General features: G+C 51.1%; 2 protein-coding genes across 16 annotated transcripts in view; one reads left to right on the top strand and one right to left on the bottom strand.

Moving 5' to 3' along the window:
* Positions 1-24,638, top strand: part of KCNC1 (potassium voltage-gated channel subfamily C member 1) — a 120,828-nt gene that overhangs the window by 37,820 nt on the left and 58,370 nt on the right. Inside the window, exons 3-4 of one of the 3 annotated variants that reach the window (XM_001172719.7) lie at positions 6,780-6,968; positions 8,992-10,380. The exons of the other annotated variants lie outside the window; for them this stretch is intronic. Of the exons in view, the coding sequence (XP_001172719.3) occupies positions 6,780-6,968; positions 8,992-9,056 (254 nt within the window). The 3' untranslated portion in view covers positions 9,057-10,380. Of the gene's footprint in view, positions 1-6,779; positions 6,969-8,991; positions 10,381-24,638 lie in introns of those variants that run through there. 3 annotated transcript variants of the gene reach the window in all.
* SERGEF (secretion regulating guanine nucleotide exchange factor) overlaps positions 15,284-24,638 on the bottom strand; it is a 225,045-nt gene continuing 215,690 nt past the window's right edge. For 8 of the 13 annotated variants that reach the window (XR_010147502.1, XR_001707187.3, XR_010147503.1 and 5 more), the window contains one exon: positions 15,371-15,736. Coding sequence is in view for 8 of the 13 variants with exons in the window: in XM_003312938.4 (XP_003312986.1) it covers positions 15,408-15,736 (329 nt within the window). In the remaining 5 variants the exon portion in view is untranslated. Of the gene's footprint in view, positions 15,737-24,638 lie in introns of all 13 variants that reach the window. The other 5 variants (XM_054662130.2, XM_054662132.2, XM_054662133.2 and 2 more) reach the window with 1 other exon arrangement.

The following is a 24,638-nucleotide window of genomic DNA, read 5'->3' on the forward strand; positions in this document are numbered from 1 at the left end:
AGACTGCTTCCTTAGTTCCGTGGGTGACCCCGGACCCCGCACTCAGTCTGGAGGTGTGGAGCCTGGGGGCCCAGGGAGATGCTGGGCGGCCAAATTCAGCAGGCAAGAGCCTGCTAGAGGAACCTCACTGGTGCCCCTGGGTAAGGAGGTTGACGCGGTTGGTCTCGTGATGTTCTGAAGAGACAACGCGGCCCGCCAGGTTGCTGAGGACTAACTTAGCAGGAGCCAGGGGGGCTCTGCTTGGTGGGGCAGGAGTCCGGTGTGAGTCTCTGACTCAGGCTACTGACCCGGTGTTGGGACAGAGTGGGGACGGGTGTGATTTGGAAATGCTAGACAGCCTTTGATCTGGTCCTTACCATGGCTCCCTTCAGGCTGTGTAGATGGCAGAGATAGTGCATGGGATCTGGGTAGGAGGGTCCCTTGCAAAGGCAGGTGCAAGGGTTCTCACCCCCAGCAGAGCCTGTCTCCATAGCTGAGTAGAATTCCTGCCCTGATTCGGGCTGCCCAGCTCGAGGTCCTTCCCAGGAGACGCCTGTAGCCCTCCGTGACAAGCTTACTTACCCCATAGCATGCTGAACCAACTCATCTTCTACCACCACTCTAGAGTTTAGCCTTTATCTTTAGGAACCTGTTGAAGTGACTCTAGCTTTCACGTTGTCTGTTTGGGTTGATGGTCGAGTGGGAGTTTCCGGTGACCCGATGGAAGCGGCTGCCGAGCAAAAGACTAGAGGGGGCCGCCACGCTGGGCAGCTTAGATGAAAGCGCTACAGACCAGCAACAGCCTCCCACCGAGGGTTCTCCCCGTTTCCAGTGGTAGGGACTGCAGCAGCAATATAGACATCCCAACCAGTGTACAACCACTTTCCCGTGAATTCACTGGGGGCCGGGAGGGGGGAGGGGGGCATGAAACAATACTAGTCACCGTGGGATATATTCTAATATTCCATGGCTAGTGGTTTGTTATGGGACTATCTCAGTTTTATGAGAACCTGCACATAGCACATAAAGTTGATCATGGGGCTCTGGTCCGAAGATATAAAGCCCATAGTCTACCTCTACCCATGGAATACCATCGACTTATTCTGTGGACACAGGGATTTCAAAGGAACAGATGACCCAGAGAAGAATGACAGCACTGAGTAAGAAGGAGTGCCAGGTGAGCGGGAGGTTGACGTGACAGGTGGCATTTAGTCTATGAAGGACCTCCCCATGCCCAGGTCTGGCAGGAGGCTACTGGCCAGCTCAGCCCCAGGTGGGGAAGTTTCCCCCTGGTTTGGGTGGCCTCCCCCAGTGGATGATTGATTTTCTCCCCTGCTATCGCGCTCTCTGACCCACCACCCCATCCCAATCCTCTCCTGGCTTTACCCCACAGCTATGCTGGCCTGAGCACTACCCTCAAGGCCCATTTCTTTGCCCATGGGGGTTTCCCGGTCCTTTCACCCTGCCGCATGCCCTTCCCTTCCTGGGATTTCTGTAGGTGCCTGAGAGGAACATGGCCAGGGGTCTCCGAGGCTGAAACAGCTCCGAGCTCTCTGCTTTGGATTAGCTAGTTACTTGATTTCAGGAGCTACCAACAGGGCTCTGGGCCTCTAGGAGGAAGGCATGGGCTGGCCCAGGCCCCAGCTTCCATGTGGGCCTGGCAAGAAGAGCTCAGCCTGAGTGGCATCACTGTGGCACTACCTGGCTCTTCCTCTGCATCCTCCCCGACACTGGATCTTTCAGGAGTGTTGCCCCAAGCACAGGTGCCCTGGGCCAGCCAGTCAAGAATCCCCAGTGCTCTCCAGGCAGGCCCAGATTCCTCTGTACTCTTGGACAATGACAGTATTATCCTGTGCAGAGTCCCCCTGCCCCCCAGGGAGTGCAGATGTGTTTGTTCAGACATGCACACCAGCTAATCCCAGGACACAAAACCTGTAAAACCCATGCACTCCTGTGGGATTGCCCCTGAGCTCCACAGTCTCTCCCCAGCCCTGCTTTTGAGAGCCACTTTGCCCTGGTCCCAGGTTTCAGGGGCCCAGACAGTTCTGGCTTGGACAGTCTCTGTGGCTGAGGAAGTATTTGGGGCCCTCACAAGCTTGCCCTCTGGAGCTTGGATGCCTGGATCCCTCCTGCCTCCCCCGTCACCAACTGTGCTCCCAAGCCCTTCCCAAGCACTCACTTCCTGGTGGTGTTGGTGCTGTCCTGATATCCTGACCCCCGAGGCTCCAGCCTCATCCCTCACCAGAACACTTCTCCCTCCAAAAGCTGGCGTGTGAGACCCCGGCTATCGGCCACCAAGAGGAGTTGCGGTCTTTAGGGGCGTCGTCCCCACCTCTGCACCCCGGAGTTCTTCCCATTCACCTTTTTTCCTGCTTGCAGCCATGCACCTAGATGGGCATAGGGTTGGGGTGAGTTTGTGGGAGAGTGAGGGGGAGGCCAGGGGCAAGGAAGGTGAATGTGGTGGCTCCACAGGAATTGTGAGAGATGAGATGCAGCCCCCCAAGGCCTTTCCAGTCTCACTGTACCCCCAAGGCAGTCTAGTGGCCTTGCCAAAACCTGAGCTTCTCCAATTCCACTTTTAAAACCAGAGTTAGGGGCTGTGTGTGGCACGCTGGGTTCTGAGGGCATCCCTCCCGCCCCCCCAGGCCAGCCCCCAGTGGTGCCAGCAGCACCTGCCCCTCACCTCCACCTCTTGGTCTCGTCTGAAGCCTCAGTCTGCGTGTCTGTCCCAGGGACAATCTGGTCTCCTCCTCTGTGCTGTGGCTGGCATGGCCTCAGTGTCTGAGGGCTTGTCCTGGGAGGGGTATCAAGAATCCAATTCTCACCTGGTTGTAGGACCTCTTGGGGGATGCTAGGAGGGCGCCCTGGCACAGCCAGGGATTGCCTAGGGCTGAGGGGCCCAGGAGAAGCTACTTCTCTCCCAGAAAGGGGCTCCCTCCTGCATCTGCAGTCGGACGCCCAGACCGCCCACTCTGGACAGCCCACAGTGCCTCCTCCGTCCTGCCATGCCCATTCGCATGTGTCTTGTCCATCTCCGCTCCTGTGATGTGGGTCAGTCCTTTGTGGTGCCGCGTCCAGGGCTGCAGGGTCCCACATCAGTGAGCAGTGGGTGGCCGGTGGGGGGGGCGGTGGTGGCCGGGCTCCCTTCCTGCCCATGGCACCTAGAACAGCAGTGAGGTCCCAGAGAAGCCCCTGCCTGGGCTCCCTGGGAGCTAACCTTGCAGCCTCTGGGTTATCTTTGGCAAAGGGGTCTAAAGTCCCCTATCCCCAGCCCCTCTACTTCCCCTGCTGGGCAGCAGTGGCTGCCCAGTGAGTGGTGCTATCCATGGAGGGGGAGGGAGCTGGGCAGCGCTGACTAGGCGGCGGGTGGGGCTAAGAGAGTTTCTGCAGGGACCCAGCTGCAGGGTCAGCAGCCTGTGGGCCCTGAGTGGGGTCTTTGTTGTCCTCAGGTGGGCTGTGGGGGAAGTAGCGGAGAAATGAAGTGACGCCAGGGGCCAGGCATGGGTGTTCTTTTCCGTGTTGTTCACATTTTCTCTCTTTCTCTCTCTCTCCACTAATCATGTTTCTCTCTCTCTCCTCGTTTTGTTGCATGACTTGTGCCGGTTCTCGTGATTGTTCCCTGCTCGTGTCTCACAGACTGTCCCCATTTAGCCTGATACTTTTTTCCTGAGTTCCCAGCTGGGCAGATACCTCAGGGCTAAACCCAAGGAAATGCCCAGCAACCCCCAACCCACCCCAGCCCCGCGTGCGCCCCTCCGGTGCCCGCAGCTGGTGTGAACAGTAAGTACTTTGGCGGTGCCTGGAGACCAGGGCAGAAAAGCCAGCTGTGCTGACTGAGGGCCCAGCCTCGGGTTCTCCTTGCTCCAAAGTTTAAAAAAAAATGACCCTCTCGCGGATGCTCATCTCAGCCCATTTCAAGCCTGGAAACCATCTCTGAGACGCTGTCCATGCTGCCATTTCATCACTGCAGGCCTGTGGGTCTAGTGGGGGCCTGGGGGCCCTGGGCTGGGGGAGGCAGGGCCCCCAGCCTCTGGAAAGCAGGTGGGAATGGAGGCTCCTAGCCACTATCTCATCCAAAGGATGGGGCAGGGGCGGGGGCTCACACCTTTGACCCTATTCATGGGTTCCCCAGATTTATACAGTTGGCCCCTCCTTGGTTTCTCTTTCTTCAAGCCACCCCTCTGGAGTTGGGGAGGGAGAATGCCCCAGTTTCTGAAAGCATCTTAAACCATAGATAGACTAACAGCCCAGGGGCCTGGGCCCATTCACAGAGCAAGACTTAAACTTCCCCACCCGATCATTAGTCCCTCCTCAAAGGTTAGGGTTGAGAGAAGCAGCAGGCCCTAGGGGTGTCCCGGGAATCCCCCAGGAGAGAAAGGTGCCAGGCTATCATCCCTCCAGGGATCCCTGATGGATGTTCCTTGTCCCCTGCCCAAAACCATCCCGAACTTTGGGCCCTTTAGTGATTGTGGGAGCTGGGAGCCCCCAGGGCCTGGGGGCTTGTGGACAGAACCAGTGGGCGGGGGCCCAGCATTCAGAGCCAGAGAAGGGTCTCAGGCGGCACCATCTCCACAGAGGCAGAGGCAGAGAGAAGGCACCCCCCTCTGACCCACCCCCCCCAGGCAAGAACTGCAGGCTGTAGACACCTCCCCTAGCAGAAGATGGCCAACAGAGACTCAGCAAGTCCTCACTCCCCTCCCAGAAGGAGACGCTGCCTGGGAGGACCCACTGTTCTCCCCTTGAGGAAAATTCATGCAGGGTGCTATGGGCCTCAACCCCCACATCGTCATCCGCGTCCTCTCCATACTGTTTCCCTCCCCTCTCCCAACACCCTCCTCCCTCAGCCCGGAGACCCTTGGATGGAAGACGGGGCCAGCCAGAGTGGGAGGCAGGACCAGCGTGTCTGCGAGCACACGTGTGTGCCTGCAGACATGCCCCAAGACCCCAGAGACGCCCCGGCCCCAGTCACATGGTGTCAGAGTTACCTTGGCAACTGGCCTTTTTGGTTCAGAGTAAATTGGGAAGCGAAGCCCCTGGGATTTGTCGAGAAACGCACTGTACGTGAAATGCTTTGCCATCTTGTACGAAAGACTTTTTTTTTAAGTTCCAAAATTATGATGGGATTTTTTTGGATTTGCTTTACGAATAAATCTGATTGGTCCATTTCTCTTTTGACTGACTGCCTCTTTGTAGTGACATGATGTGTACACGGGCGGTAATCCCACCCACGTGCACGCCCAGCGTGTGCACGTGGGGAAGGATCACTTCTGCGTGTAGTTACATGATGTGAACAGGATCACGGGAGAGTGTTCAATCGGGTGGACATTGTCTCCAGCCTTTTCCCCCCACTCTACTCTTTCAGAGAGCCTCCCCTGACGTGGTCATGCCCAAGTTGGTTTCCCTCTTCCACAAAAGGGCTTGTGCTTGAGGCTGTCACCCTAGATGAAGTATTGGAGTTGGCTCCACCCTGGCCAGGAAGATTCTGCTTTGAGGGCAGAGAGTTTGGGGCAGGTTCGGTCCTCAAGAGTGATGGGATGGGGGCAAAGGCCAGTCAGGGCTACCTCTGTCAGCTCCAGAGGCTTCCACGGCTCTGCTCCGAGATCGCAGAGAGACAGAGCTCCTTGCTCTGGCCACAGTTTGCCCCCCACCAAATGTGCTCCCAGACCTCCTCCCAGGCTTCTTCTCAGGCTGCCACAGAGGCCAGAACTCCAGTTTCCCCCACCCAAGTCCATCAGCCGCTGTTGTCTTCTACACATTCATCTGCCTTGCTTTGCCGGGGACACTGACCAGAGGGGACAGAGGAATGGGAGCCCCTCCCAAATCCATGTCCTGCTGCCACAGCCTCATGCATACATCCTTGTTGTGCCTGTGCAAGCTGACCAGGCCTGCTGGGGACAGCATGGAGTGGAAGACACTGGATTGATATGTGTGGGGACCAGAGCAGACTGAGTGATCAGCTTGGGTCCGTCCATGTGGGGGACGGAGCAGATGGAGTGGTCAAATTGGGTCTGCATGGGCAAAGAGGAGACTGTGTGACCAGGACTGGTCTGTATGGGGGGTCGGGGCATAGAGTGACTGGACCAGGTCTGTGTGGGAACAGAATAGACTGTGTGACCGGGCCTAGCCTGTATGGGGAACAGGGCATACAGAGTGACCCGCTTGGGTCTTTATGGGGTTGGGGTCGGCGGGGTACGGGCGCAGGCCGAGTGATTAGATGGGGGGTGGGGGTGGTGTGAACCAGGTGATCAGATGAGATCCAAATGGGAGATGGGGTAGAGTAGATGAGATGGTCTGTATGGAGCTAGGGAAGCCCGAGCAACTGGCTGGCTGTGGACGGGAGGCAGCCAGGCTCTGGTCAGCAGCAGAGGGGTCCGGAAAGGCCCCTCTCTGGACTGGAGTGTTTCTGCGTGTCTGTCTGTCTTCTCCCTGAGCTCTGTGTCTGGCTCTCCCCCATGACTGCATCCACACCATCCTGTTTCATCGGCCCTGCTTGGGGCCCGGGGCCGGCCCCCAGCACCACACCTGCTGGATCCATCACCAACTCATCTTTTTGCAAACTTTGAGCAAACCCAGGAGTCCCCACTCCCAGCACTGTGGGCAGCCCGAAGGCTGCCTGAATGAGCTGAACCCCCCACCAAGCCCCCTGCCTTGTGCCCTCCTCGCTCCACAGCCTGCCCGCTTTTCCGTCCTCAGGGACGCTCAAGCTGCCCTCTGCCAATACCCCGCTTCTGGCCTGTCCCCCCCTGCCCCCCACTAAACAGTTTTCAGTGTCTCAATAGCTTCTGCTTATATGTTTGAAGATTCCAAACTGAATGGGGAGGTGGCGAAGGCCGCGCTGGCGAACGAAGACTGCCCCCACATAGACCAGGCCCTCACTCCCGATGAGGGCCTGCCCTTTACGCGCTCGGGCACCCGCGAGAGATACGGACCCTGCTTCCTCTTATCAACCGGGGAGTACGCGTGCCCACCTGGTGGAGGAATGAGAAAGGGTATGTAGAGGAAGCTGGAGCACCGTGCATCGTCCGGGCCGCCTCGCGCTCCTGCAGATGGGTGGGCAGGGCGGCGGGCAAGGGCGCTGAGGGGCAGGCAGGCACACCGAGGGGGGCAAGGATGGAGGGAATCTCCCAGGGTCGGCCCCTGGAGGGCTGAGGCCCTTCCCCCCAAATGAGATGTCAGGCTGGCAGAGAGAACTTGAGGCCCTGGCAGCTGTGGGTTGCTGGGAGTTGAGAGGGGATTGGACAGGTTGACTTTAGGCCATGACCCCAAGGCAGGGGTACCCAGGAATGCAGGAGGAGCCTTGACTCCCCCAGGCTGCTCTTGCAGATGGCAGGTCAAGTCCCAAAGGCAAAGTGATCTCTCCTCTCCCCTGATTGAGGAGGGCAGTGGAGTGGGCCAGGACCCTGTGAACTTAGCTACACAAGATCCGTGTTCTTGGCATGGAAGAGGCATCCTTGAAAGATAATCAATCCACAAGCCAGAGGGAGGAGAGGCAAGAAGAGAGAGATGTCTTCAGGGCTTGGGGGTAATGCCATTGTCCTTGCAGTCAGAATATTGCTAGTGGCAGATCGAGAACTTGCCAAGAGAAGGTGGTTGAGCAGGACGGTCCTGCCCCTTCCATCCCCAGCACCCACAGGCCTCTGCCCAGGGTGTGGTCAGCACCCTCTTGTGGTTGGCGAAGGCTGAGGCTGCTGTTGGCCCCTGCTCCAGGTCTCTTTGTAGTCAGCACGCTAGGCTGTCCCCACTGGAGAGAAAGGCTTCTCCTAGAGCTTCAGCACCGGCCGGGGAGAGGCTTGGGGTGGGGGCCCAGGGCGCCCGAGCTCAAGGCTCCAGGCACTGGCCCGGACCTAGAAGGCAGAGGGCACCTTTCTTGGTGCAGCAGACTGGCTGGGCAGCTCGTGCATGTCTTGGAGTGCCTCACACGTGCACACAGATGCATGCTGAACGGGGTGAGCAGGCTGGGTCAGAAGAGGAGCTGGGTTTTTGAAAGCAACAGTTGGTGCAGCCTATGGTCATTCACAACTGCTCCAGTATTTGAAGTGATTAAACCACACGCAGGAGAAAACAATGCAAAAGCAAAGGCAAACCTAGAAGAGGAGAGGCAGCCCGCATGGAGACGAGGGAACATGGTTCTGGTCACTGGTGCTTAGTTGTGCCCACCTGGTCTAGGCTGGTCTCTGCTTCTCTGCCCTGCCCAGAGGTCCTTTGAGCCGGGGCACGGTGCGCAACTCCCCGCATGGTGCTGCATGGAGGAGGGCTGCCAGCCTTCGGGAGGGTCCCATCCTTGGCACCGGCCACGGATGGGCCTGATGTTCCCCTTTGCGACTGGCTTTTTCCCAGTTGGAGGTGCTAGAATGCCCAGAAGCAGAATGCCCGAGGAGTGAGGGGAAAAGCAGGTAGACAGTTCCCAGTGTCTGTGCCCTGCCCAGTAAGCTCTCGTGGGCTTTCTGTCTCCATCATCTTGAATGTTAGACTGATTGGTGTGGCCCCAAAGAGCAGACAAGACAGTCTCTTTACTGTGGTGCCAGAAGCACAGAAGGGAGTGTGGGACAGGAACAGCCCTGCTCCCTGCAGTGGCTGGGAGTCCAGCGGTAAGCACTGTCCACAGGAGATACCCATTCCTCAGTCCCACCGAGGCTTAGGTGCCAGAGTCTTTGGGAGGCGCTAAGGGTGAAGTGTCCCCACCTACATCCATTCGGCCCGCGCTCTCATGGAGCCACGACAGCCGCCGAGGACTTGTTTTTCTCAGGCTAATTCTGAGCCAGAAGGCATGCAGGTGTGTGAGTCAATGTGCAGAGCAGAAGTAGGGACTCATCCCATTCCCCCAGGAGGGAGAGAAAGAGGCGTGCTAGGCTGGCTCAGTGCATGGGCAAACCAAGCCAGCTGGAGAAGAATCTGCCTGCCTCTGCATGCGGCTGTTCTGTCTTTCCTCCTCCTTCTTAAAAACTAAGTACCAAGCGGGATGGGAGAGCCAAGAAGAGAAGCTCAAGTGTTAATTGTATTCTTTACATACAGATCTTTGCAAAGAAAGCCCTGTCATTGCTAAGTATATGCCGACAGAGGCTGTGAGAGTGACTTGACCAGGCGGCTTGGCCGAGGACACTGGTGGCTATTAAGCATCTGGGTGGACCTGCAGCCCCTCCTCACCCTCGGACAGAGTAAATTCACGCCATGCAGGTTTGCCGGACGAGTCCGAGTGGCCCAGGCATTGTACTAGGACGGACGTAGCTTTTTCTACGGCCAAATGGTAACTGACCGTAGAGGATTTCTTTTCCTTCTTTTCATTTTTTAAAATTTTATTTTATTCGGGGAGGGGGGGTGGAGGGGCTCCTTAGCATGACTTGCATGAAGTTAAACAGAAAACCCAGCAAACCAAACCCACCAACCCCCTGCAACTGTATGAGTACCCTGAACAACAATAACGAAAAGAAAAACATCAAAGCCCTCTATTTTCTTTCAAAGCTCTTGACTTTCACACACGTTGTTGGAGCCAAACTGTAACGGCGTTCGGTAGAAACCTGTACATTTCTGGGGGTGAGGGGCGAGGGGAGGAGGGACGGAGATGGGGAATGGATTGCTTCCTTTTTGTACACAAGATCAAGAGGAAAGCTTCCAAAAAGGGCAGTCGGTCAGTCATCGGTCATATTGACCTCACCTTCATAGTTCATCTCTCACGTGGAAACTGAGAACTTTGCTCCAAATAGAATTGTGGAAACTCGCACGGCTGCCTTCTTCCCCGTTTGGCATGCTTGTGACCCAGCGGATGTCTCCCCAAGACCCCTGACAGCAGCTAGTCTAGGTTGATTCTCTCATCTTATCGGTGTGTAGATCCAGTGTGACCAACTTTCATAACAAATTGTTCATAGTAAACAATCACCACCGTATGGATTTTCCAAGTGTTCCATTAAAACCAGGATGTAGAGCACCAAAAGATCAGGACCACGGGAGGAGCAGCCTCCTCCACCTTTACTAAGGCACAACGTGGCTTTGTATGCAATTTAGTACTTCAGAGTAAAAACCTGCATGCCCAATGTTATGCAAAGCGATTCTAGCATGAAATAAATTTTGTATCATGGTTTCTGTATAGTCTAAAGCAGATTTGTTTTCCTGAAGCAGTCGGAGGTTTGCAGAGACACACTTCTGCATCTCGAATAAATATAGTATTTTCCCAACAGAAACAGAGGACAGTAGCTTGCCTTTGGTCTGATTCTAAAATTAGTGGGGTGGGGGGGGAAGGATGATATTTTTGAAAAACACATGCTTGAGTTGAAAAAAATGCAACATCTCAAGCTTTCACTGCAGCTCACAACATTTCCTGGAAAGAGAGCAATGATGCTTTAGCTCAACAACCTCCCCTCCCTGGGCCCTGGCCCCCAATAATAAAAAACTGACTTTTGAGATGAAGCATGAATTTGGGTTTTTATTGCCTTCAGGCAGTGTCGTGATTCTGGTCTGGGCCTCTGGTCCCCTGTGGCTGGGCTGGGGGTAAACCTGGGCCCTGGCTGCTCTGGTCTCAAGGATCCACCCTTAAGGTGCTTGTCCTCTTGCTGGGGGAAAGTCAGGCCCTAAGGAAAAAGTTGTCCTCTGCAGATTGGTTGGGCAGGGTGGCCCCTTGGGCTGCAGATCCTGTTGGGTCAGGGGAGGGAGGCAGCTTTCAAAGGCACAGGGCTTATAAGGACCTAAGACCAGCAAATCCTCTAGGGGGTTCACCTGACCAGGAAACTTCTCCATGAATCATGCCATACTGATGGGTCCTCGAATCAGGCCATGTTAGAGCTCCCAGCCCCTTATGCAGACCGTGGTCACCTCACTTCTAGGGCCATTCTTGACTCTGATGAAGCCAGAGGTAGGGTTTGACTGTCAGATCTGGGTGCCCTACCCAGCAGCACCCTTGCCAGGACAAGTCTGATGGATGCCCTCATCACATACCCCTCTCTCGGCCTGGAGGCATCTTGGGAGGGGTAAAGCCCTCTCCTAGGGATCGTGACGGTCTTGGGTTGTTCACTTGGTTTTGGTGGCAAAGTGGAGGTTTGGGGTTCCAATGCTTTTCTATCCATTAGAGACTTCAGGAATGTTCAGGTGGAAAGCGTCCATAATGGTCATGATAGTCAATCTATGAGGATTTTCCAGATGAGGAAATGAGGCCCAGAGAAGAGAGGGATCTGCCCAGGGCCACAGACAAGTAGGTGTCAGTCTTCCCCTGATTTTTTTTCCTTTGATGCCTCCCAGCATGGCATGAGTCCATGATCAGATGGGTGGGTGGGAAGCTTCAAGTGTGTATGAAATTCTCATCTAACAGTTTTTCATCATCTCCAAGCATTGGCCTCAACATCCTGATGCCCCATGCAGTCCAGGAAACAAGGGGTTGGGGTCCGTGGAGTAGTGAGTACTGTCAGGCCTCTGCCCGGGGCCCCTACCAGGGCTGCCACCACCATTCATAAGCATCAGGATGCACAAGCCAAGTAGCCTCCGCTGCTGCAGGGAGGGTAATATCCACTCTACTTAGGGATCCACAAGCAAAGAAGTGCCCTGGTGGACTCAAAGTGGGACTCAGCAAAAAGCCGTTAGGAATATGGGTTTCCAGGGACACAGCAGCTAATGGGGAAAGGGAATTAACATGAACTGAGTATCTACTACATGCGGGCATCTTACACACGTTATCTAATGACAGCTCACAATCACCTAACAGTCCCATTTTACAGGTGAAACAAGGTGCAGAGAGGTAAAGTAATGGCCCAAAGCCACAGAGCCAATGTGTGACAAAGCCAGGGTTTTAACCCAGGTGGTCTGAATCCAGAGCTCAAGTTACAACTGTCTCAAGCTACTTGAGGCCTTCAGGGGCTGGCCATTAGGGGTGGAAATGATAGGAACACTAGAGTGGCTGATCCTAAATCCCAGGACCTCAGGACCTGGCCTCCTGCCCTACTTCATGAAGTGCCATGAATGTGACAGGAGGGAGCCACTTCTGATCGTGCCCCAAGCCTCCCCGACACACAGCTGGCCAACCTCACTCTCCTGCTTAAACACCTCGTTGCCCTAAGATTGGAGTTTCAGCTCCTTCAACTAGCTGGCAAAGCCCACTGCCTCACCAGCCGCTCCTCCCTCCTCCCTCCGCACTGCAGTCACTCTGAAATTCTGAACTTGTAGCAGTTGCACGGACCCGCGCCCTCCCTCTATCACCCCCACCCCTAACTAACTCCCTAACTCCCAGTTTCAATTGATCACGAAGTCACTTCACCCAGAAGTGGTGGATGCCTGGGGCTGATGAGAAGGCTTTAAGCCTGAGCCCTAGGCCTGGATTCACCATTCCTAAGCACAATCTCACCCAAGGCTGATCTCATGGCCCTCACAACCCACCAGGGCCAAGGGTTGTGGGGGTGTCAAGGGATGATGGGGTACTTGTGATCAGGAGGGGAGGGTGAGTATGGTAGTTAGGGAGGGAGACGTCCCACCAACATCTGGTCTGTGCTTGACCTTCAACCATCACTCCAGGGGCCAGGCCAACGACCAGGGAGCACAGAATGGGGCCTGCTCCCCTCTTTCCCTTCCTTCTCACACAGGAGGAATATGAAGACTGATTCACTTAGTTCATTGAAGAAAAGTAGTTTTTAAAAATGAGTATTTTCTCAAATAGCCACAGCTCTTACAGCACATTAGCTTACCAGGTGAATGATGTTGTCATAAATTGACTGTCAAATGGTTATGATATTTGTAAAAGGGCTAAAAGTAAAGGATGAATAGTGACGAGAGGATCAGAGAGCCCACTCATTTAACCTCCCCCCTACGGTGGGTGGGGTGTACTGATGAATTAATTCATGGGCATTTATTGGGCACTTCCTCCATTCCAGGACCCCTCCTTGGTAAAGGGGTTCCAAAATTGACCAAGACCTGGTCTCTTGCTCTCAAAGAGCTCACAGGCTATTAGGAATGAGGGGCTTGGACATCTACAAAGTCTGAGAATAACCAATAGCAATCAAAGGGTGCAGAAAAAAAATCTGGGAGACATTGTCAACACCTCCTCACTCATTATCTGATGAGTGCTTTCAGACACTCATCAGATTCAGCCAGTGAAGGAGCATGGAGAGCGCCCATCTGCCCAACACTGCTGTCGGGAAAGGCAAAAATGGAGGAACTCAAGGTGATGGGATGGTCTATGATGTCTTCTAGTGCCAACAGCCATTCATCCTTCCACATGTGGATTATCTGCACCTGTCTGCTTCTAAGAAGGGTTTGACTCAGTTCTGAGAGTCTGAGGTTCCGCATCAAAGGGCTCGGGCTAATGCACCACCTGATCCTGTTTCAGGCTGGGAAGGAACTCTGAGACACTTCTTTTTGGTGCTCACAAGGAGGTCATGGGAGAGGCATTAGGACTCAGCAGCAGAGGCCTTGGGATTTTGGTTTCTTCCAGCAGGTGCTGAAGGAGGTAGGAGGGAGCTCTGAACTGGAACCTTGTGAGAGACAGTGCATTGGTTCTTTGTGAGTAGTAACTGTCCAGGCAGTACGGGCCTGAGTGCTATCCGGTGTGGGATTGCTTTCTGGCCTGTGTGTCTGATACAGGCCTTTAGGACAGTGGGTGGTGGGCCAGTGTCCTTGGGCTTGCTCCCATATGGATCACCTCTGGGCCATCTGACTGCTCCATCTCTGTGGTTTGTTTGGTCACCTTGGCAAGTCAAGCTCCGAGTGCATGGAGATATCCTTCTTCCCATTCCTCAAGTTCTTGGAGACTGTACTGGCCTCTATTGGTCCTGAGAGGTGGGGAACCAAGGGATTTGCTGGCCAGGGCAGCCATGTTTCTAGGGTACAATATTGAGAGGACTCCATGCACGATGTTCAAGGTCAGCCTGTGGCTGTCAGTGGTCTCTATGTTCAGGCCTGGGAAGCTCAAGGTTGTCCTCATCCTCCTCTCCTGAGCTGAACTCACTCCTGGTCCCAGGGCTACTCTCCATCACACCCTTGTCTCACTCAAGGACTTAGCTGGGTCACTTCCCAAGCAGGACCCTGGCCTGGTAGTGAGGTTTATGACCTTGAGATGGTCCCTTCCCCCGTTTTGGCCTCCATTTTCCCACATGAACAAATGAAAATGTTGAATAAAATCAGTGGTTTTTAAACTTTCTCAAGGACCTCTTGTCAAACGAAATGTTATGTGAAGCCCAATATAGAGAAAAACTAAAGCTGCTTGGAATAAGATGTGTTGGGGGGCGGGGGGCGGGGGAACCTGGACCTCTATCTACCTGGCCTCCTTGACCCACAAGATGGCCACTGAGTTCTCAGGAGACTCCCAGGGCTCTAAAGGATGCAGCGTGACGGCCGCTAGGCTGGATGGTCTTTCAAGGGCCTCTAACTTTGGTATCCTGGAATTTTGTAACTTGAAGCCACTGCAGCCCAGCCCTCACAGACTCATTCTGAGTCACAAGGAGGCAGCGTGGGATGGGTCACAGACCTGGGCTGCCTAGCTGGTGATACTGCCACATGGTTCTCCAGAAAAAGTCCATTCTCTGAGGTCCTCTGGCAAAAGGCTTGCTGCGAGTCACAGCAGAGAGAAAGGTCCTATGTCCCCCAGAGCCACAGGGAAGTCAGGGAATGGGGATCTGGCCTGGTCTTCATCTTACCTGAGGGCCCTCTTCCTGTACAGGCTAAGGCTTGTGGGGCAGACGGTCAGGGGTCAGAGTCTTTGACGTTGCTATCCCTACAGACTCCCCTTCACATGCTGTGGCCTGTCCCTCATCTGAAACAGTATATTTTAGCAAGTACAGTCACACAAACAAGCTCCAGCGCCTTGGCTGACTCAGATGAAGACAAATCTGAGAGTTTCGTCGGTTCTAGCCTCTCTTGCTGTCCTAGGGTTTTCCTCTACTGGGTCTTCCCGGAAGTCTTGACTCTTCCTCCACATACGCCTCTCTATTCCCCTCCACCCCTACTCCAGAACCTTCTCTCTCACCCGCAGTCACCAAGATAAGAGCTCTTTCCTGTTTAAGTATCCAGTCATCTGATCAGGGTACCTCGATATCCTTGAACTAGAAAACCATGTGCTCTGGGCCTTAAAAATAAAACCCCAGGAGGGGCTGCTCTAGGCATGGCCCAGGAACCCTTTGTTTTGCTGAATTGAAGGCTGCTGGGCCAAAATAATGAAGGACCTAGAACTGGGTTTTCTATCTCCACCAGGCAGCGACAGGCTGGAGCCTTCCTACTGGTGTGTTAGCTTTCCATATCTTTAGTGAAGACCTAACCCCTCATTCTCCTCTGCTGAGTAGAAAGCATGTCTGTCTCCTTGAGCCCCAGGCACTAGGCAAGCAGCCTGCCATCATTCTGGTTTGTGGTCAGCCTAACCATCACTGCCTCCTGAGCCCTTCTTCGGCCAACCCCACAGCCCAACAAAGCAATTCTCTGGGAAGGCTTTTGGTGGGAAAAGCCATTTTATTAAAGATTCTCTATCACAGTCCCCCATTTCTGGACCAGTCAGATTGGCTTTGGGTTGAAGTTTCTGATTGTCTTTCCTCCCAGTTTCTCTCTTTGTCCATGGCTTCCTGAGATTCAGTGTCCTCGATGGCATCTGGGGAAAGGTAGGTGACCCTGGAGTCCTGGACCAATGCAGGGTGAGCTGGCAGCTGGCAGAGGGCCAAGGAGTGGCCAGCCCCACAGCCCACAAGGAGTCCTGACGATGACAGCAGAGCCTGCACCGGCTTTGGGGCCCAGACGTTGGCTTCAGTGCCATCTCCGCACATGCCATGCTCATTCCAGCCCCAAGAGTAACACACTCCACCTGTGAAGGAGAGGGAAGACTGCTGTAGAAGAGGTTTTGGATAATAGGGCTGAAACATTCACCCTGAGGGTACAGGTATCATCATAAACCCCAGTTCACACAGGAAGACGCCAAAGCTTAAGGACAAATGGCGGCATCCTCCCCATCCCTACTTCCTTCCCTTCCCCTGAGGGCAGCTGCCCTCCTGCCCCTGAGGCATGCTTCCCATTCCCACAAAATTCATGACTGCTCATGTTCCAAGCGTGGCTTTCCTCCTCGGCCCTTCCCTACTGTCACCACCACATATAATCCATCACCAGACCTACTGACTCTGCCTCCAAAAACATCTCAAATCTTTCCCCATATTTTTCCATCTCCTCAGCCAGCTCCAGCCTCATCCAGGCCACCATTTCTCTTACCTGGGCCATGCCAATAGCCAACTAACTAACCCAGCTGCTCACTCCATCCACCCTGATCTTCAAAGAGCATCAAGACAATCTTCGACAACTGCAAATCTAATCACGTGTCACTCTGCTGCTTAAAACCCTTCAGTGCCTTTCCATGGTCCTTAAGGAGGCCTTCCCTTGGCCTGTGAGGCCTGACTGATCTGGCTCCTAACTATCTTGGTGTCCTCACCCTGCACAACTCTTCCCCTCCCTCTTTGCATTCAGAACCCTGGCTTTCTTTCTGTTCCTTAAACATGTCCAGTAGGGCCTTCCTATCTCTCAAAGCCCTCAGTTTACTGGGCTTCCAGACTTCTTCATGTTTTCCATTCCAGTTGTCGCTCAGAGGCCAGGGTCCCTGACCACCCAATCCAAATCAGATTCTCATGACTGCCCTTGTATTCTTCCCTCATGAGGATCTGGCACTCTGTAGTGAGGGATGATTTGTGTGGTGATGTGTTTACTGTCCCCTCTTCACTAGACTGCACTCTGTGGTGAGGGAAGAAGCGTGTATACTTTCTTCACTGCTGTTTCTCTAGGACAGTGCCTGGTACACAGTTGGTGCTCAACAGGTGTTTACTGAATAGATACAAAAATGAACAAATTCATACAGCCAGAAAGTGGCCAAGCCAACATTCATGCCCAGGTAACTCCAACAGTCCACCCATCATAACACGTCTTCCTAGGTTTTAGACACTGTCCTAGGTCTAAACTCACTCATGTTTTTCTGTGGTCATTTAAAAAAAATCTTCTGGACATAAAAATAATACATCTTCATGACAAAAGAAAAGAAAAGAAACAATGGACAATATGGATGTGTAAGGAAAAGCAAACTTGCAGAATCTTGCCCTTGCCACTACTAGGAATATTTTGGATATCTCTTTCAACCCTTTAATTTGTGAAATTTATAAATATTTGTATATATGTTTGTCCTGCTTTTTAACATTGTAGCACAAATATTTCTCCATGGATTGTAAAGTATTCAAAAAGTAAATTAAAATTAGCCAGACATGGTGGTGCATGCCTGTAATCCCAGCTACTCAGGAGGCTGAGACAGGAGAATCACCTGAACCTAGGAGGCGGAGGTTGCAGTGAGCTGAGATCGTGCCATTGCACTCCACCCCGGGTGACAGAGCGAGACTTTGTCTCAAAAACAAACAAACAAAAAAGTAAATTAAAAATAATTTTCTTCTCAAGATGCATTAAAGAACAGAAAATAATTTAATAGAAAGATGCAGATCTCCACCCAGATCAAGAACATTAGCTAACATTTTGCCATATTTGCTTCAACCCTTCTCTTAAAAAAAATCTTAAAGATACAGTTTATGCCCCACCTCCCATTCTTGTCCCTCTATCCAACCCTCCTTCCCACAAGTAACCACTATTTGAAGTTGGTGCACATCATTTGCATGGTTTCATATTTTTCTACATAGATGTGTCCTTAAATATTGTGATCTGTTTAGTTTGTTTTAAAGACTTACACAAATAGAATCATTCACATATTTTTTTTTTTTTGCAAGTTGCTCTTTACACTCATCATTGTTTTCGAAATTTATCTGAGCTGGTAGTTACAGATCTAGTTCAGTTATTTTAATTTTAACTGTGCATAGTATCCCATTATGTATAAATCATATTTCACTTACCCATGTCCCTTCTGATGGCTAGTTATTTAATAATATCATTGTTGCTGTTTTATTATATAACAATTGAAAATATATAGTATTATGCAACAACAATACTAATATGGTTGCTATTATAGACAGTATTGCAATGAAAGTCTTTGAACATATCTCCTTGTACAAACTGATATTTGTACAGGGTGATCCCTGGGAGTATATGAGTCATGCATGTATATGTAAGCATGTTTATGTTTAGTAAGTGTGGCCAAATATCTCTCCAATGACTAGACATTTATATTCTCATCAACAATAGATATGAATTTGTTTCCTTAGATCTTACCTTTAGACTCTTGCCATTCTCATGAGTACGTTCAATTAGTTTGCATTTCCCTGACTACTAGTGAGATGGAGCAGTAGCGCTTTCTGTTGATTACCCGTTTAAGTTGCCTCTTCTGTGAATTGTCTATATACATTCTCTGTTTTGTTCTTTGGTTGTTTGCCTTTTCCTTATTGATTTGCAAGTATTCTTTGTGTATTATTTTGTTTCTATGATTCTTTGTTGTTATGTGCATTTGGAAGTATCTTCTTCCAGAAGTCTGTGGTGTGTCTCTTCACTTGGTTTATGGTGTCTTTTGTTATACACATTTATTTATAATGGCTGCCTAATTACCTATTATGAAGATTAAACAATTTACTTAACCTGCATTCTATTATCAGATCCATAGGTTGTTTCCAATTTGTCATTATTTTATATAGCATTGCTATGAACATCTTTATGCATGAGTCTTTGTCTGTCTCTCTAATTATTTTCTCAAATTAGATTCTTAGAATGGGAATTCCTGGTCAAAGAGTATAGGCATTTTTGAAATGCCTGAGTACTGTTTTGAGTACTGCCAGAATACTTTTCAGAAAGGCTACTTGCATATAACTTCAGCAATCTGTGAGAATCTCTGTCTTACTCTAGGACTGCAAGTTTTTAATAGTATTATAATGTTGAAAGATCTTCCTAATTTGAAGACAAAAATGGTATCTCTTGTTTTAATATGTACTTTTTGGACTACCATTGAAACAGAAAAATAATTCTAATGTTTATCAGATATTTATATTTCCTCCTTTGTGTGCTATCTGCTTATATCTTTTTCCTGGTTAGTACAGAAGAGTTTAGTACTCAGGCCCAAGAGCCAGATGAACTGGGTTCAAATCCCAGCTTCGCCACTTATTAGTTGTGCCGCTTCAAGCAAGTTACTTAGCATTTCTATATCTCAGTTCTCTCATCTGTTCAATGGGGACAGTAATACCTTATTAGAGTTGTTTACAAGGGTTAAATGAGTAAGTATAGTATATGCAAAAGACTCAGAATGGCGCCTGGCACATAGTACTACATAAATGTTTGTTATTGTTGTCACCTATTAAGAGCTTTGTTGTTTGAAAGACTTTGATTTTAAGAATATTAGTTCTTTCTCTGCTATATTTAGCATTACTTTTTTTTCCTCAGTTTGACTTAAAATTTTGTTTCCAGTCTTTTGATAAGTGTATGGTTCTACGCAGTAAAAACTTCTTTTTGATAGTTCAAGGATTTGAATTTTTAAATCTTCTTTACATTTAACTCATTATCCACTGAAAACTTGTTTTGCAGACCACTCTATCAAGAGGGTAGCTGGCTGGGCCCCGGGATTACCCTTCCCTTCCCTTTCCCTTAGTAGGAAGGCAATCACTGGCCAAAAGCTTGGGTTTAGGGAAACACAGATGTCTGCCTGTTTGGCCCACAAATGCGGAAGCGCATACAGAGAGGATGAACCCCAGGCCACATCTCCTACAGTTAAGCAGGAGTTCCAGCCAGGTTGAGCTGAGGCACGAGGTAGGGAGAGTGGAAGAGGCTTGGTACCTTTGCGCCTAGTTCGGCACCTGGTATGGGCTTTGTGCCCGGCCCTGGTGAGTGGCACCAGCTGACCGTCAGCAGGGATGGGGGTGGGAGGAAGGCAGAGCTGACCTACCAGCAGGACACAGCACAGTGGGAAGCTGGCAGGTGCCTCTCCTCCAGCCAAAGGGAACACACTCTGAGGAAGCTACGCCTGGGACCAGGGTAGCCAAAGGACTAGAGCCAGGATTTTCATGCCCACTGGGTCGAGAAGCCTGGTAAAGGCCCAGTAATATCCCCCCACAGTACTTCCAAAGAAAGCTGGACTTTGGGTTAGGTGTTCTGTGTACTTTGTCTCATTTAATTCTAAGAACCATGTGAGGCAGCCACAATTTACAGATTATTCTCATTTTAGAGAGAATAAAACAGAGGCTCTAGAATCCAGGCAGGATGGCTCCAGAATCTGTGCTAAAGTCTGCATGTTACATCCCAGGGCTTGTCAAGCTTATTCTATAAGGGGCAGATAGGAAATACTTTAGGTTTGAGGGCCATGTTAGGTCTCTGTCATGTATTCTTTTTGATAACCCTTTAAAAACCATTCTTAGCTTGCAGCATCACACAAAAAGAGGCTACAAGTCAAATTTGGTCATAGTTTGCCATCCCCTGCTCCACACATATTATAGACTATGGCCTATGAACTACGCTATGCTGTCCTGGTCCCACCTTACCACACAACTGCGTGATAATGGTACATAGGTCCCCACTGACTTCATAGGGTTGCCATGAGGAGGAACAATGCCCCAGCACCATGCCTGACACAGTGACAGCTCAAACCCATGTGGAAAGCAGATCATGGGAATAGGAGGAAAAGGCAAGGAAAGCCACACCAGTGGCAAACAGCAAAGAGGAGATGGAGGGGCAGCAGCAGATGAGAAGGTCTAGAGTAGAATGATAGGAAGTTTGGGGTTTCCAAACACTTTAAACAAGCCTCTAGGAAAAAAAAAAGCCAGGATGCTGAACTCAGAAAGCAAAGGATTGGTTATCCCCTTAACAGAAGGACTTGCAGCAGGACATCTTTCAGTAATAAGCTCCTCCAGAATTTTAGAATAGGTTTCATTCACCCCCTAACCACACTTAGGGCCACCTTTTCAGGGGCACAATGAAGCTGGCAAGGCCCTCCAGACTCAGCAAGATGCTACTATGCAGGCTGTTCTCACACAGAAGTAAGAGGAAGGAGAGTGGCCTACAGAAAGCCTCTCCCTAAGCGACATGGAACATGGAACGTCCAGTTTTCAAAACAGGTAAGTTAGAGGACGATCCCTGGCTTTACAGAGGGCTCTCTGCAGTGTGCTTGGCACTTGTCAGGTCCTCGAAGACACCAGAATCCCACCTGGTTGATGGAGATCTGCTTTGCTGGTCCTGGGGCACATGGCTGAGTCTTGGGTGGAGAGCCCCACATTTACAGAGGGATTCCCTAGGCCCTTGGAGTTCAGGCCTCCTGCTCACAGGGCTCAATCTAGGCTGTGACGAGTGATGGAGCTCACAGCCCACCACACTTGCGTCAGCCTAAGAGCCCTGCAGGCAACGGAACCTCAGGACTGGCAGGGTCCCTGGCACAAGCTGGACACAATACCCAAATCTGTTCAGGTCTGTGGCACCTGCCCGAGCTTCTTGGCAACTAAGTCCTCATAGGGCCTTATGGTGCTGGGACTGCAGCCCAGTGCTAGGGAGGGGGCAGCATTTCTGCTGGAGGACGTTGCCAAGGAAGAATAAACACCTGAGCATGTGTGCAGAGCCTCCTGGTTGTCTCTTGAACCACAGAATAAAGACATTTCCCAACCTTTCTTGCAGCTAGCTAGGTGTGATCAGTGAGGGTCAAGCTGAAATGTTCTGTAATTGCTTATGGGACTTTTCCTTAAAAGACAGATGGCATACACTCTTTGCTCCTTCTTCTTTGTCCCTCCTGCATCCTGTCACTGGGAATGTGGATGCGATAGCTGGAGTTGTAGCCACTACCTCTGACCATGAGCATGAGGGCTGCGACCTAGGGATGGTGCTTCTCAGTTTCATAAAAATGTCACCTTAATTTCCACAGCAACCCTCGGAGGTACTACTACTTCCATTTTACAGATGAAGAACCAGGCTCAGAGAGGTAAAGTAATTTGTCTATAGCCACACAGCTATTCTAGTCAGGACTAGAATCCAGGACTCCCAAATCTCAGGCGCCTTCACTAGTTCCAAACCATGTGAAAATGTTAACAGAATCATTGAATACTTGGTATATGCCAGGCCCTGTGATAAGCACTTTGCAAATATTCATTCACTGAATCCTCACAACAAACTTGTGAAGTGCAATCTAATATTATCCCCATTTTGCAGAGAGATGACGTGAACTGTGCAAGGAAACAAGAGGCAGAGTTGGATTCGAACCCAGACAGTCTGGCTCCAGGCCCTCTTCTATTTAATATTATACTGTTTTCTCTAGCAAAAACATTGCTTCCCAGGTAACTAAGAAAAGATACAGAGTAACAGTCCACCTATGGGAACACAGGAAGTAATGGAAGGCAAGAACTCCAGCTGGCGAGAGAAAGATACTATGCAGAGGAGCAGAAATCTCCCTGAGCCCTGTGAGCACTGGGGCTGAGGCCCTGCCCCCTTCTGCATCTGCTGGGCAGTGGGAAGAGGAGGGAGAGATAGGCACAAGAAATTAGGTAGCAAATGGTCCATGTTGTTTCCTCCTGTCCAAGAGCACGCATAGGCCTAGACCAACAGTCAGGACTGCTCTTCTGCACTACCAGGCTGACGGAGAGGAGGGGTGAGGTTTGAGCGCCCTCATAGAGAGGAGGGCTCTGGATTCTGGTACATGTCAGGAAGGACGGGGCGGGCCTTGGAGCAGGGTAAGTTTGGGAGACACTTCTGAGTGTTTAGCCACCCAAGCTCATAGGGATCCCATCCTTTTGGCAGCAACTGGTAGAATTGTCCCTAGGGTCCTGCTGTGAGCAAGGAATGGGGAGTGAGGAATCCCAGAAGTGGGCCTCCTAAAGTGCTTTGGGTCTAGATGGCAACAGCAGGATGGAAAAAGGGGATCAGGTCCTCACGTCCCTTACCCTATCCTTTCTGCTGAGGCTGCCGGCCTGGGTGGGAGAAATCAGGCAGAAACACAGCCTGGTCTAGGTCCTCCCATGGAAAATTTCCTGTCTCCACAGCACCTATGAGACCAAGTCCACGCCCCTTAGCTGGCTCCCAAGGCCCTGAGTAGTCTGTCTCTCATCACCCCTGCTCCCCAACTCAGTGTTCCAGCCCCACAGGCTTGCTGTCGGCTCCCTGAATTCACCCAGGCTGTTCACATTGCCATGCTCTTGCCCAACCTGAGTCCATTTATTTCATCATGTGGGTGCCTTTTCTGGTTTAGGACTTGTGCTGCACACAAGACCCAGAGAAGAGGAAAATTCAGTTTGTGCCCTCAGGGTCCCCATCCACTGAGGAAGACAGCCATGGGAAAAGACAATTATGGAAAATGATGGCATGTGTACACAAGGGGCATGGACAGTGGTGTTTACTGTAGCACTGTTTGCAACTGCAAAAGACTGGGGGGCTTCAAGAACATTCATCAGTAGAAGATGATTTCAAAAAGCCAGGGCCCCCTTCAGACTAGGATCCTTACATATTAAAACTTTTTTTAACATAAAGTTATGCAAAGCCCCTATATATTCTTATATGTACAAATGGAAAAGAATACATCCCAAATTGAGAACAGTCTCTGACGAAGACAGGGAGAAATAGGGGAAGGGTGACCCTCATTTTCATTTCGTTCAAATATTTTAAAAAGCAGTAACACAGAGATGATTTTAAAAATAATAGTATTTCCAGGGACAGAGGTAGCATAGAGGAGAGGATGACCTAGGAGACACTGACCCAGGAGGCCATGCAGAGAATGGCCATGAGAATGGCTATGAGGATGATGGTCCTATTGGGCCTGGCAGAGGACACAGGCACTGTCAGTGTTGGGCCCTGCTATGGTTTGAATGTGTTCCCAAAAGTACAGGTGTTGGAAACTTAATCCCAATGCAACAGTGTTGAGAAGTGGGACCTTTCAGAGGCAATCAGGTCATGAGGGCTCTGCCCTCATGAATGGATGAATGCTGTCACTGTGGGAATGGGTTAATTATCGTGGGAGTTTGGTCTCTTTTTCTCTCTTTCTTGAATGTTTGCTTGCCCTTTTGCCACGTTATGATGCAGCAAGAAGGTCTTCCCCAGATGTGGCCCTGTGATCTTGGACTTCCCAGTCTCCAGAACCATTTATTGAGCTAAATAAATCTCTTTTCTTTATAAATTACCCAGTCTGTGGTATTCTGTTATAGCAGCAAAACATGGACTAAAACAGGCCCTTTCAGGAATTAGTCCATCCATCACTCTCCAGGGCCAAGGATACCCTCGAGGCAGGAGCTGAGGCAGCAGAAAGAAGCTACTCCAGAATCAAAAGTGGGGCTGTTCACCCACAGGATTACTCTGGGGATGTTTCGGGTTTGTGGCCCACATTGCTTCAGAGAAGGCCGTATGTGGGAAAACAGACAGGCCTAGGGTCCCCTTCACACCAAGATCCATAGCAGCCCTGAGAATGAGGTGAGAGGAGTAGATGGGGGGTGAGGGTTGGAGGCAAGGAGGCCAGCAAGGAGACTGTGGCTGTCCACCAGGTAAGAAAAGGGCAGGGCCTGTGGAAAAAGGGTTTGGGGAAGGGAATGTGCAAAATACAGCCAGGATCTGGCCACTTCTTACCAGCGCCATCACCCCTCAAGGGCTGCCCAACTGGTCTCTCTGCTGCCTCTGTTTCCCTGTATGTTCTATTCTCCACACAGCAACTTGAGTGATTGTGTTAAAACCTATGTCAGACAAGGCACTGCACTGTTTAGAATCCTTCAGTGGCTTCTCCTGTTACTCAGAATAAACAACAGTGGGTCTCCAGCTCCTTCTCTGACATCATGTTCTATCATGATCCACTCTGC

The sequence above is a fragment of the Pan troglodytes genome, chromosome 9 (genome assembly GCF_028858775.2).
Source record: "Pan troglodytes isolate AG18354 chromosome 9, NHGRI_mPanTro3-v2.0_pri, whole genome shotgun sequence".
NCBI classification, from domain to species: domain Eukaryota; kingdom Metazoa; phylum Chordata; class Mammalia; order Primates; family Hominidae; genus Pan; species Pan troglodytes.